The following is a 13,742-nucleotide window of genomic DNA, read 5'->3' on the forward strand; positions in this document are numbered from 1 at the left end:
GTTTCATTTGTTCCTGAGCAAACTGATTTAGCTGAGATGAATCTACAGTTCATAACTGGATAGTTTGATTTCACTTTATTGTGTTACTGAAGAGCTTCTTATATGTGGAAATGAATCTTTCACTCATGTTTGTGCTCTAATGTAGAAATGAGCTATACTTGTTTATACAACTTATTTTGAATTAAAATTAACATTAAATTTTTTTAATACACAAAGACAGTGTGAGTATTTTCACTGAGAGCAGAAACAAGCTGTTAGAAACTTGTTAGACACTATGAAACAAATCATATCTCTCTAATTCAATTCAATTCAATTTTATTTATATAGCGCCAAATCACAACAAAAGTCGCCTCAAGGCGCTTTATATTGTACAGTAGATAGCACAATAATAAATACAGAGAAAAACCCAACAATCATATGACCCCTATGAGCAAGCACTTTGGCGACAGTGGGAAGGAAAAACTCCCTTTTAACAGGAAGAAACCTCCGGCAGAACCAGGCTCAGGGAGGGGCGGGGCCATCTGCTGCGACCGGTTGGGGTGAGAGAAGGAAGACAGGATAAAGACATGCTGTGGAAGAGAGACAGAGATTAATAACAGATATGATTCGATGCAGAGAGGTCTGTTAACTAATATTATCTAATAATAATATCAACTAATAACAGTAATGAACAAGACTAAAGGCAGAGAGGTGATATGATAATAATAAATTCATATAGTTTATATGGCACATGCACAGGTGTTAATAAAATGTTACGAGTCAGTAACATAACATTGAGTAATGACTCAATATTTATTTCATTGAAGTAGTTTGTTTTGTTTTGTTTTTGAACTCATCGTGGACGTCATTAGGCACAGACAGGCCTGCTCGCCTCTCCTTATAAACAGAGAATGGAAGCTGTCTCCTTCACCCACACCTCTGCTGTCTCACCTGCACACACAGCACCAACTGTCAGAAACAGCTCGAAGCTCATTTGCATCTATAGTCTGTTGGTAGAAGATCACAAAAATGTCACAAGTATATCAGCAAACATAAACACCCATCAGCACCAAACAAGAAAAAGCAGACATCAGTGTTACGAAGTCTGTCGGTCTTACAGTTGTAGTGTTACAGCTGAGTCCAGGCTTTCACGGAGAATACATAAAAGCACAGTGACAAAGAGGCGCAGCATCTTTAATTAAAGATATCCTTGTGGAGGAGGTGCCAGACCATCAATCGGAACATAATTCAAAAGAATGCAAAGCGGTGATACTGCACAGCGTTGCGGTGCAGCGTTTTTACAGTTCGTCTCTAAAGAGACTCCAGTAGTGACTGTTTCCCCAACAAGTGGTGTTCGTTAAAACTTATATATATACATTTTTATATATATTTTATATTGACCGGCGTGACTATATGAAGCTTTTTCACCCAGACAATGTTCTCTTTTTAAAAACGTATAAACTTTGTTATTTGTTGTGCTTTATGGTAATGTGACGGTGGCGGTGAGCGGAAGGAGGTGCTGAACGGCTGCGGAGCACACGCGCGCGCGCACACACGCGCGCACCGCTACAGGGAAGATGGAGGACGGTGTGGCCGTAACGCAGAGGACCTGCATCCTTTAGCAACATCACTCCTGTGAGCAGGTTCGTGTTCAGGACCAGGCTGTTCGCTGTAGGCCCGACCCACCGAGCGAGATGCGGTCAAAGCAAACGTCTCCGGGCTGGGCTGTTGTCATCATCATCATTATTGTTATTGTTGTTCTGTGGAGCTTCGCTACGCGGTCTGTTCACTGAGGAGTGGTTAGACGGAAAACTGCGCTCCGCAGATGAAACGTCAAACCAGGATTCAGAGTGAAGGAAAATCCGAAATGGCAGCGTCTTTGTGAGGCTGTGTGTCGGACCCACGCAGAGCGGACATGAATAAATCGGCACATAGAGGCCCTGTTGTCTCCAGGTGCAGAGCCACGGCGGGGCTAACCGGTCCATCCAGCTCGGTGCGATGGTTAGATCGTTTCTCGATGTTTCTTATTGCGTGCTTCATTCAAAGCAGGACTTCAGCTGAGCTTTTGTAAAAGCAGAAGCCGAAATCAAACAGATGTTTTGCTGATGTAGTTGATGACAGGAAAGCTGCGGGTTGTGTAGAAAATTCAGAAAATCTGGATGAAATTGGAAAATCTGGGTAGTTTTGCTTTATTCCTCCTGAAGGTGACTTCTACCAAACATATGAACGACTTCTGTAGTGTTTTAGAAAAAGATAAAGTGATATTTGAAATATTAAAGTACAATAGTCCTCACACATGGAACCACGTGTGTGTGGCTGTCTGTGCATAAGGAGGCAAACTGAGGCCAGCGCCAGGGTGGCTGATGTTCCCAAACACAAATCTCATAACAAATAAGAACGTGTCAAATTTTTATGTAAGAAAAAAGTTCCCGCAGGACTTTGACTGTGCACCGCTGTGAATAATACTTGTATCATTAATAGTGTGTACAGGCACTTTGTAGTTTGAAGTAATTGTTTTCTGTATCATTTTGTCAGTTGCTCACATTGTTGAGGAGGAACTTTAGCTTACTCTTTTTCACATTGTTGTTTCAGTTTGTTGAGCTGTGCAGTCATTTGTTCATGCACACATCGTATTGATCTGAAATCTGGACTTAGGCATGTTGCAACACTTGATTCTTTTTTTTTTTTTTCAGATATTCTGTTGCAGGTTTTGCTGGTGTGTTCAGCGTCTTTGACCCAATTTGGGCCAAGCTTTAGCTGCTGAATAGACGATCTCTTATCTGACTGTCATACTTTGATATTCATTGAGTGAACCATATTCACTCAATGACTAAGGTACCAAGGTTGTATGGCTGCAACGCAACCCCAAATCATCACCCCTCCTCCACCATGCTCGACAGCTGCTAACAGATGTTTGTAGCTCTGATGGTCTGTTTGGGTTTCCGCCAAGCACAGCAGTCTCATTGTGGTCAGACGTCTCAGCCTTGTCTGTCCAAGGAACATGTTCCAGATGTTTTTTGGTTTGTCCAGATACAACTTTGCACACCTAAGCTGTGCTGCCATGTTCTTAGAGAGGAAAAGCTTTGCCATGGCAACCGTTCCAAATAAGACAGACAAGTTCAGTCTTTGAACTTGTAAAGCTCAAAATCCCATTGAGACTTTTCAAAATAAACTGAAATGATATACATTATTCTCAAACATCAAATTTCAGAATACGCATCAAACAAATGACCTCAAAGAAAAACACAAGGTAAATGGCGCTTACAGTCGACGCCCAGCTGAAAACACTTCATGCAAGTCGAGTTGCCTGAGATTCACTGAATTTACAGAAAATAAACTATTTTGTGATGTATATCGTTATCGGGATTAGAAATGTCATATTGGGATATGAGATTTTGGTCATGTCGCACAGCCCTAGCAGTGGCAACAAAACTTCTTGTACTTTTCTATTTTTGGTGTTGGATTCTTTTCAGCATACTTTGGGTTGCGTGACAAGATTACCAGAGGAAAAGACTTGTGGTGTATTCAGGCTCGAGGAGCCTGAATTTCTGATATTTCTGAAATAAAGGTTTAAAAGATACTGAGCTGTGGTAGGACATACAATGTGCTTTTACTCATGTCACACCTTCTTAGTTTAAGTGGCTTAATTATATTTATGTAGTTATTATAGTTTTATATAATTAGAGATTGTTTTTATTTTATTGGATTTTGAAGCTCTTTGAACTGCACTAACCTGGATGAAAAGTGGTATTGATAGAACATCCTCCATGCTTACTGTTACAGTATAACATTTTGACATGTAATGTTTGCAGTATAGCTCCTTTTTAGCTCCTTCAAACTGTTTCAGTGACTGAGTGTTGCAGGTACTTGGGCAGAAACAGCCAAAGCAAAGAGTCCCAAACAGAGTAAGGTATTGTTACCGGTTAGATGGGGTGCTATTTAATCCTTCTCTTTCAGAGATAACCGGATACCCACACAGAGTATTGGTCTGTACAGATTCAAGAGAGAAAAGTGACAATTGAGGTTTGGGTTAATAAAAGTGTGAATCTTTAGCTTGTCAGTTACTGTTTTTGCCTGTTAACCATGCAAGTCCTTGCCGCATCACTTCCAGCAAGAACGTAGGATCAGACACATATTTAGCTCATATTTTTACATTTTTGTTTACTCACATTTTCTTTCTTTCTGTTTACCCTTTGTAGTCATTTCCAGTAGCCTTTGCTCTGTTGATGATGGATTCCTAAGCCGTTCTCTGACACCACTTTACCAACCAGACAGCCATGAACCCCCAAAAGACAGAGTTTGTTCAGGACGTTATGGAGGCGATGGATGGTCCTTCTTGCTATCAACACCACACCAGCCTGTCCCATAACCACAGCAACCAGGACAAGCGCTATAGATGCTGTGAGACTTCAGCTGGTGTCACAACAGAAATGGCCAATGGTGCAAATGCTGAAAGCAGAGTTGGGATGCTACAGCAGTACAAGCCACAGGAGGAGCAAGACGTGGAGCTGCAACATGGAGATCAGTCTTCTAAGCCCCAAGAGATCCAGCCCATTCCCCGACCCGCTGTGACACGTTATCGCAGACAGGGCGACAGTGAGGCCCGGCTCAGAACTCAGCAACAGAGGAACAGAATGAAGCAGCAGAGGGAGGCAGAGAGAGCACAGCAGGAAAGGCAGCAGCATGCTAAGATGACCAAGGAAGCTGAACGTGAGAGGGAGGATTCTATGCTGGCCCGCTCAGCAAGTACTGAGAGCGGCTTCCACACCCATACTGACCGTGCAGAGGGAGACGATATCCCAGTGATGACGTCTCTGGAGCCTGAGGCCCAGCGAGAGTCCGAGGATGATGCAAACAGCTACAGCCTCCCACTACGGCCTGAGGCAGAAGAGTACACTGAAAGTGCAGAGGCTGAACAGCATCATCTTCATTCACATTCTAACTATGCTCTTCAGTTCCTAATGCTGCCGCGTGAATCCTTACTTAATATCCCGAATTCCCAAAGAGAAGATAAAGCAGAGGAGACACTAAATGGTGGCTACTCTAACTGTGTCTACACCCAATCCTATGGCCACTCGGGGGCAAGAACCTGTGTCTCATCCAGTCAGGACTTGGAAAGTTTAGATGCTGGACTTGAAGCTTACTCTGAACCATATGACACATATTCGCTGTCTGAGCATGTGTATGAGGAAATATGTGACGCTCCAACCTCAGTATCAACTTCTGCAAATGTAGCAAACGATAGAGAGTCTCGACAGCAGACAGCGACCAGCTTGCAGCTGTTGCAGGGCGGGGCAGGAAAAGGCGATTACCATCAGCAGGAGGCCGTGGGCTCCCGTCTGCGGCACTACGACGAACGTTCAGATGGTGAGTCAGACAGTCCAGAAAAGGAGGCAGAGTTTGCTCCATATCCTCGTGTTGACAGCTGCGACCAAGAAGACGATATTGATAACAGTGTTAATGGGGCTAAAAAAAGCTCACAAAGTTTTGATCCTGCTGCAAAAGATTCCACACACAAAGAAGAAAAACACCAACCAAACAAATTCTCTCACAAAAGCAACAAGACTGCCAGTCGAGGGAAGTCGGCCAAGCAGCAGGCTGTGACTTCTGTAAAGGAGCCAGTAGCAGTGAGGAACAGTGTGGAGAAGAGGGATGCTATATCTTTAGCCATCAAAGACATTAAAGAGGCCATAGAGGAGGTGAAGAATAGAACAGTCAGATCTCCTTACACACCTGATGAGCCAAAGGAACCCATTTGGGTAATGAGGCAGGACTTAAGCCCCACTGCCGAATGTGACCTACCGACATCACTTGGGGCCGATGTAAGTACAAAAGCTCTGACTGTTATTCATCAAGTTATATTGTCCAGTATTAACTGTTCTTTGGATATGAATGTCTTAATAAGCTGAATGAAACTCGAGCATCAGGAACATACAGAGTTGATTTGCTTTTTACTTTCAACATACACTTCCAATGTCACTTTCCTGACCAATCCTTTTTGATAAGATAAGATGACAGTGTGCCGATCAGTGGTGCATTTGGGTAATCTGGGTCTCTCACTGAGCGTGCTCCTGTGATCGGCCAGCACGTCATGGAGTGGGTGGGAGGTACTGTCCAGCATTGTCCTTATGTTGGACAACATGCGCCTCTGTGACACCACCCTAAAGACATCCACCTCCATCCCCATAACATTACTGGCTGTTGGCATCTGCAACCCTCAACCTGCTGCCCCAGCATGTAACCGCACAGAGGAAACTAATGCACAAAATGATGATAAAATTCAATTCAGTTTTATTTACACAGCACTAGGGATGGGTATCGAAAACCGGTTCTTGTTGAGAACCGGTTCCCACTGTTTCAATTCCTTGGAATCGTTTGCCATTTTTGCAAACGATTCCCTTATCGATTCCAGTCGCCCCGAATGACGTCACCACGTTGCGGAGCGTCGGAGCGTCGGAGCGTACCTGGCAGGAAACACGGCGCCTAAGCGGCTCAAACGCTTAAAAGTTTGTTTATACTTTACGAGAACGGATTGTCATCCGTTCAGGGCAACTTGCAATACTTGCAAAGTAGATATTTCATTAAGGGAGGAAACACTACGAATATGCAAAAGCATTTGCTCACAAAACACGCGATGAACTTAAATGAATGTCTTTAATTCCGCTCCGGACTCGTGAATCTCAACCCAGCAGCAGCGGTAACGTTTGCACGTCATCTCCCGTTAATGCGGCAGGTAAATAATCAACTAACAGTGCATATTATGTTAGCGCGATCTGCCTTATTACAAAACCTGCCATTACTGTGCATTTAGGTGACCATGATGAGACAGACAGAGTCTGGCTGGCGCTCGCTGGCAGTTGTCGCTGCAGTCTACCGGTAGCGTCTCTTTTCAGGCCCGAATGTCACCGAGCAGTGACTAGTTTGTGGTCAAAACCTTGCAGCCATTTGCCACAGCAGATGGTAAGTGAATGTGTTTAATTGTAGGCAGGGACATTACTGGATATTCTTGTGTAATTGCTACAGAATAATTTATGTTATACTTTGTTATTGCTACAGAAGAATATTTATTTTATTATTTTACGTTTACAATTTTCCCCGGGGACCCTGTGACACCCCATTGAAGAGCCGTAGGCTGTGGATCTCTTAAGATCTCACTGTTGGGTTTGTAAGGCCATGTTACTCCTAAATTTCTATCTTGTTGAAAGAGAAGATATAAAACAGTTCTAAGCTAATCGACCTTAGTGTTCTCCTTTTTTAAAAACAAGAATCGATAAAAGAATCGAATCGTTAAACAGAATCGAAAATGGAATCGGAATCGTTAAAATCTTATCAATACCCATCCCTACACAGCACCAAATCACAACAACAGTCGCCTCAAGGCGCTTTATATTGTAAGGTAGACCCTACAATAATACAACAATCATATGACCCCCTATGAGCAAGCACTTTGGCGACAGTGGGAAGGAAAAACTCCCTTTTAACAGGAAGAAACCTCCGACAGAACCAGGCTCAGGGAGGGGCGGGGCCATCTGCTGGCAATTTTATCAAAGAATAAAAACAAGATGAAAATTTTCTGGAGAGACGAGATCCAATCAAAACGAATTAAGTTGTGTAGAAAAGTGGTAGAAAGCTGCATCCCATTCTCCCTGTTTCCTCCCTGTGGGAGCGGGAGCGCAGTAGACATGGGGACACATTCCACATTTGAAGGAAAACCAGATGCTTTTTAAATGGTCTTGAGCAAAACTCACCAGTAGTGATGGGTAGATGAGGCCTCGTGAAGCGTTTCAGCACATTCCCCAAACTGTATCGATACTGTGTCGACACAGTGTTGCTGTTTTGCTCCATACTGACACCTGCTGGACCTTAAATATCATTGCAGGGAACTTACTTGAGACTCACAACAGACACTGATTCAATGACATAGTCATACGTGTATACACTGTAAGGTATTGTACTTTCCATGGAATCATTTTATATGTTTTACATTGCAAATATTGTAGACATCTTTAAAATATATTGTGAATGACATAAAGTAAAAATTAAAACGAAAGTATTGTGAATATAATATTACCCATTTAAATGTAATTGATTCAGAGTTTATTATAAATTTCTATTCAGAAAAATAAGTTTATCCAATGTTTTTTGCATTCAGTCTATTGCGGGGTTTTTTCACACCATTTCCCCAGCTTTGGAAAACTCACAGGCACAGATGAAGCTGGGGTACACAAAAACTGTAAAGTCAGGTGGAAAAGGTTCTGATAAGATGTCTTCCTCATCCCCAGTACCTTAAAGGATCCTCTAATCTTGGAATGTTTCTCTCCGACACTCTCCACAATACTAAGGGGTTGGCAGTCCTTTATAATAAACTTCAGGACTGCCTGGTCCAGAACAGTCTTCCTAGATGCTTGATTTCAAAATAATAAAACACATATAATAAAAAAAAAAAAGTGTTGATAAAGCTGTTCAGTGTCAATATAGGCCGACCTGTGTTCATTCTCAGTGTGTCTCCTCATTTTCATGTTTGGCTCTGTAATGCCTCTGTAACACTGAGGAGGTGCTTTTGTTTGTAAGAAAGCTCCGCAGAACAGATGCGACATTTATCCTGCATAAAATGAAATAAATAATTTACACTGCAAGTCACATCGCTGTTTTTCCTATTCTGATAGATTACACTGAAACAAAGACAGACAAACTATTTGCAGTTAAAAGATCAAAATGATCCCACACAGCAGAAACATTTCCATTTTGTTATGGAAAGATGTGTATTTTTATTTATCTTTGCGAGAGTCAATTTGTGGGGTTTTTTGGTGGCGACTCGTTCCGTTGGCAGATGCGGATGCGGTACCTTTTAAACACAGTTTGGCGCGTTGGTAATGAGCGATACAGCAGCTGTATCGATCACGTGACTTTTTCTTAAAGCGACGCATGCACCGATACAGGCATCGCTAGGTGAGCTTGATACATGCGCCGGTGCGTCAGTGTTGCTGGACCCATCACTACTCACCAGTAAAATCACAACAACCCTTTACACTTCACGTTTTAGTCAACTAAAGTTTCAGTTTTATTCACATACTGCCAAATCACAGCACGAGTTACCTCAAGGTGCTTTACATTTAGTCTTCTACACTCTTATGATTTAGTCATTTAAATGCTCAAATGATGACTCTAAATCAAAACTTTGGCTAATAAACGTGACATGAAATGATGTAAACAGTTTTATGATTAAATCTTTATAGCCAATGACAAACACAGGCATGATATATATGTGTGGAAAATGTTTTTTGAAATGTCATAAAACAAAAGCTCTGATATAAAAAAATGTGTGCATGGGTCTAGTAGGTGAGAATAGGGCAGAGTCCCTGTTTTAGATCTGTCACTGCATTGCATAATGACTTTTATGCTAAGTTGAAGATATCAAGAAAATGTCAGCTACTGATTGAAATGATGCGGCGTGAATTAAGCGGCCACATGTTTAGTTTGGAACAAGTAAGAACCACAATCTCCAAAGATAGAAGCAACCTTTTTGTGAGCTTTATAGAATTTGTAATTAAATGTTGGTGATGGTGGACGAGCGCTCCAGTACTGAGGGAATTGTTTCCCTGTCGGACATCCTTCAGGCACTGGTGCTCAGTCATGCAGTTACCTGTAAGGAGGAGAAGTGGGTGTAAGGCTGAGTGGAGCCACGCTGAAGGTCCCAGAAACCCCTGAAACCAATACACTAATAAAGAGCTAGACTGCTGAGTGGACTCCTGCACTGAAGATTGAGTTTTTTTCCTGAGTTTCTTCCTTGTTTATTAACACTGATCAGGTGCAACATTAAATCCACTCATATGGGAAGTAAATATTGAGTGCAGTGTGTTGTAATAGGTTCTGTTAAAATTAGATGGATTTGACCCTCAATCAGAAAAAAACGCGAATACATCATAGATAAAGTGTTTGAACTTTTTTGCATGTTATCGCTGTGTGGAGTGTAATTCAGAGAAGAATGAGAAACATGTGGTCATCGTGTCGTGCATGCCTGTCCTTTAATGAGACCATGCAGTGCAGGCTTGGGTAGTGTTGAAACTGGTTCACAGCTGCAGGAAAAAAAGTGCCAAAGATGCTCAGTGAGTCGTGTTAAGATGCCTCGGATTAGTGGCTATAGCCATCTACCAACCACTCCACACTCAACTGCAGACCAGCCCATCTTTGCCCCCAAGCCAAAAGTCCTCAGGAACAGTTCGGTAAACAGCTTCCAAACTTCCCAGATCCCAGTCTAATCAGTGACCCAATCCACCAGGGGTCTGCCCTCATTGTCTGATGCCAGATAGAACAGGACACCCAAGGGTCCTGTCTCCATTCTCCGGTGCACTGCAGCTGTTTTGGTTGTGTGACAGAGACCTGCTGACAGCATTGGGTCGGTGGTTCTTATGTTGTGGTTGATTCCAGTTAACACAGATAAACCTTATTACCGTCTCTTTCTGTGGAAAGTTTCGTCCACAGCATGTCTTTTGTCCCGTCTCCCTCCCCTCACCTCAGCCTGGTTCTGCTGGAGGTTTCTTCCTGTTCAAAGGGAGTTTTTCATTCCCACTTTTGCCAAAGTTCCTGCTCAGAGGGGGTCGTCTGATTTTTGGGGTGTCTTTACCTTACAATATCAAAGGCTTTGAGGCGACTGTTGTAATTTGGTGTTACGTAAAGAAAATAAAATTGAATTGAATTAGTGAGGCGGTGGGCCGCCAGAGTTTGAATCCAATCTGCAGGACCAAGTGTGTCCAACTGAATTAAATAACTCACTCATTAATTAACAATTGGAAATGTTTATCCAATTTAATAATGACATATATATTAAATAGAAATTAATTTGATTTGATTGATTTGATCCATTTAATAAATTGTGTATTTAGTTCCAATTTCCATAATTATTTCATGGTTCCTGTGCTGCAGTGTTCATGTTATCCTCGCCCATCAAACACTGAGGGAGTCAAAACCATTGATGACCTTTTATTTTTGTTTTTTTTTACCCAAACTATAAGTCATGTTTTGAAATACTACAGTTTCTTTGAATACACTTTTTAAATATTTAGTTTGGTGTAATCTTCAAATATCTGGTTGATCTAGAGCCTATTTGCAAAAGTGTGCCAGTGTTTTTGGAGATGTCTGTTCCCACTAGTGTAACAGCCGCCTTACTGCTGACAGCGGCACATCATTTTCTAAACTCCTGCTGATCCTCACCACTTAAACACGGGACATATTTCTCTTAGGTTTAGCATTTTTACCGGGACCAGAGACATGTGACCTAGTGTGTTGTTGCTGTTCGTGGATATCCAACAGACTGATGTGTAGCCTGCCTAGATATAATTAAAAAGATCTATTTTTAAAAATATATATTTATTTATTCCTCTGTATTCTAAACATGAGCTCTCTGTTATAAATTTCTAATAAGTCTATTAGAATAAAATCAGATTATCTTTTGATTTGTGTGTGTGTGTGTATACACGCATAATCTTTTTATTAACAGAGATGATGTTGGTGGTTTGTGTAAGTGTACATGACAGATTTGTGTGTGTCTGTGTTCAACTTGAGAGAGAGAGAGTAATTTTAAGTTTTTGGTAATTATTATTCTATAAATGCATTGATTACCAATATTTACATATGGCGTACTAACAGTATCCTAATCTTTTATACTTTTACAGCACATAAATCTCCTCGTGTTTTGGTAGATAAACATCTGAGGTTGAGCAGTTTGGAGTTAGAAAGGCAAGGCTCAGATGTTGAAAGCCAGGCAGGAGAAAAAAAAGGAAGCCCTCAGAGGAGGTGAATGGAAGTAGTGAAGGAGGCCATGCAGAGGGTGGTGTAACAGAGCAGCATGCTAGGAAACAAGTGAGATAGAGGAAGAGGATCTGGAAGAAGAAGAAGATGCAGCTGTACTGTTAATGGCGATGAATCCAAACATGATTTTTATCCTACATAAAATGATCAGGTATAGTGATTGTGTTCTCTGCTTCTGCCATTCCTGTTGAAATGATTTATTTATCGTGGGTTAGAGTGAGAAAGGTAATGGATAAGATTGGGTAAATAATTCAGTGTGGATTGAGTTGCAGCATGACCACAGCTGTTTTCCTATGTAGATAAACTCAGTGATACCTGTTTGATTGCACTTCTGTTTTAAATGTCATTTTTTAAAATTTCCACAACAAAAATTATGTTTAAATAAATCTGGTGACTGGCACAAACACAATGTCACAGACTTACTGATCCATGTAGATATACTCATGGATGTTGATTCCATGGTGAATTCTGATATCCCGGTGAAACCCGACCGCCTGTCGGGTCTGTCTGTGTGATATAACTGTTGCATGTACCCACACAACGACACTCTGCATGCTCGTTCATCTGTGGAACTTCACTGGAATTAGTTCATTTACTGAAAGTCATGGAAAATTTTTGGATGTATCAGGAAGAAAAGTTTGAGGAGGAACAAGCAAAGCAGAAACATCCGACTATCCGACATGATCAGGATGAGGTATGGCTGTTTTGGGGTTTTTGTGTAGATGAGTTTCACTTAGGTGGAAAAATCTAAAACGGTATTTCTGATGGAAAAATGTGTATTTTCTGTGAACACATGCAGGACATGAGAGCATTAATGTTCATTCTAATATGTTTTTCTCCAATATGTTCATGTACTTTACAGGTATTGAGTGTCTAACAAAAATTTTAATTTTAGTTAACACAGACCCAGCAAGCATCGTGTAAAAATAAAAAGAGGATTGAACACCAGATAAAGTTGTTTTAACAGTGTTCAGATTTAAAAGTCAAATCTCTGGAAAAAGAAAGACACGGATTTAAGATTTTTAGGGAAGCATCTGAAGGTGAATATTTCCTAAATTAAACTAAAGTAATGTACACTACTGTGAAAAGCATTTTTTGCTTAATTGTATGATTTAAATGTTTCAAATCATCAAACAAATTTTAATATTAGTCAAAGTAATCCATGTAAATGCAGCTAAATGACCATTTTTAAGTGGTGATTTATTCCGCTAATCAAACCTACCTGGGCCTGTGTGAAAAACTAATGTTCTAATACAAACCCAATGCCATCCCCTCCACAAATGCTCGTCTCACAAAAATACCTGAAAATTTTGCCAAAAGAGAATTTGGTGATCCGGTTATTCTCAAAAACCTGGAGTGTGGCTGAATTTAAACTAATTTATGTTGCTAGGTTTAAGGGAATTTACTCCTTCAACAGTTTTCCCTTAAAAAATAAAATCCTCATTTAAAAATTGCATTTTGCATTTACTTGTGTTATTTGTTTGACGATCTAAAGCTTTAAGTGTGAGAAATATGCAAAAAATCATGAATGAGGCAAATCACTGTAGGTGTGAATAAACAAGAAGACTAAACAAATGAATCTATTAAACTCAATGATAAGATATTGTGTGATTTTAAAACTAACTGAAATATGTAAAAATATACAGAAGTTACGCAGAATAATAATTTTGTCAAGTTTGCTGCCTTTACATAATCTTGTGTAGCCACCCAGACGCCTGAATGACTCCATTGCCATGATAAATGCCATAACTCCAATTCCCAGGTGCTGCCAGGAGGTGGTGCTGTTCTCAGCTGTCAGAATTCTCACTTTTTTCTCAGAATTCTGGAAACGAAAAAAAAAAAAAGACATGCCCACTTTTTTTTCCCAGTGGCCCCATTCCTCTTCTGTATAAATGCATATCATACTCCAAATATACTGGATTTTAAAGTTTGCATGCCTTTCCAGGCGGTCCTGA

General features: G+C 40.9%; 1 protein-coding gene across 2 annotated transcripts in view; it reads left to right on the forward strand.

The window, feature by feature from the left end:
• Nucleotides 1-1,522: 1,522 nt before the first annotated feature.
• The window catches only part of apba1a (amyloid beta (A4) precursor protein-binding, family A, member 1a), a 69,438-nt gene continuing 57,218 nt past the window's right edge, over nucleotides 1,523-13,742 (forward strand). Inside the window, exons 1-3 of one of the 2 annotated variants that reach the window (XM_039620394.1) lie at nucleotides 1,523-1,622; nucleotides 4,179-5,801; nucleotides 12,416-12,481. In XM_039620394.1, the coding sequence (XP_039476328.1) occupies nucleotides 4,257-5,801; nucleotides 12,416-12,481 (1,611 nt within the window). In that variant the 5' untranslated portion in view covers nucleotides 1,523-1,622; nucleotides 4,179-4,256. The remainder of the gene's footprint in view (nucleotides 1,623-4,178; nucleotides 5,802-12,415; nucleotides 12,482-13,742) is intronic. The other variant, XM_039620395.1, reaches the window with a different exon arrangement.

Source organism: Oreochromis aureus, linkage group 12 (genome assembly GCF_013358895.1).
Source record: "Oreochromis aureus strain Israel breed Guangdong linkage group 12, ZZ_aureus, whole genome shotgun sequence".
In the NCBI taxonomy this organism is placed as follows: domain Eukaryota; kingdom Metazoa; phylum Chordata; class Actinopteri; order Cichliformes; family Cichlidae; genus Oreochromis; species Oreochromis aureus.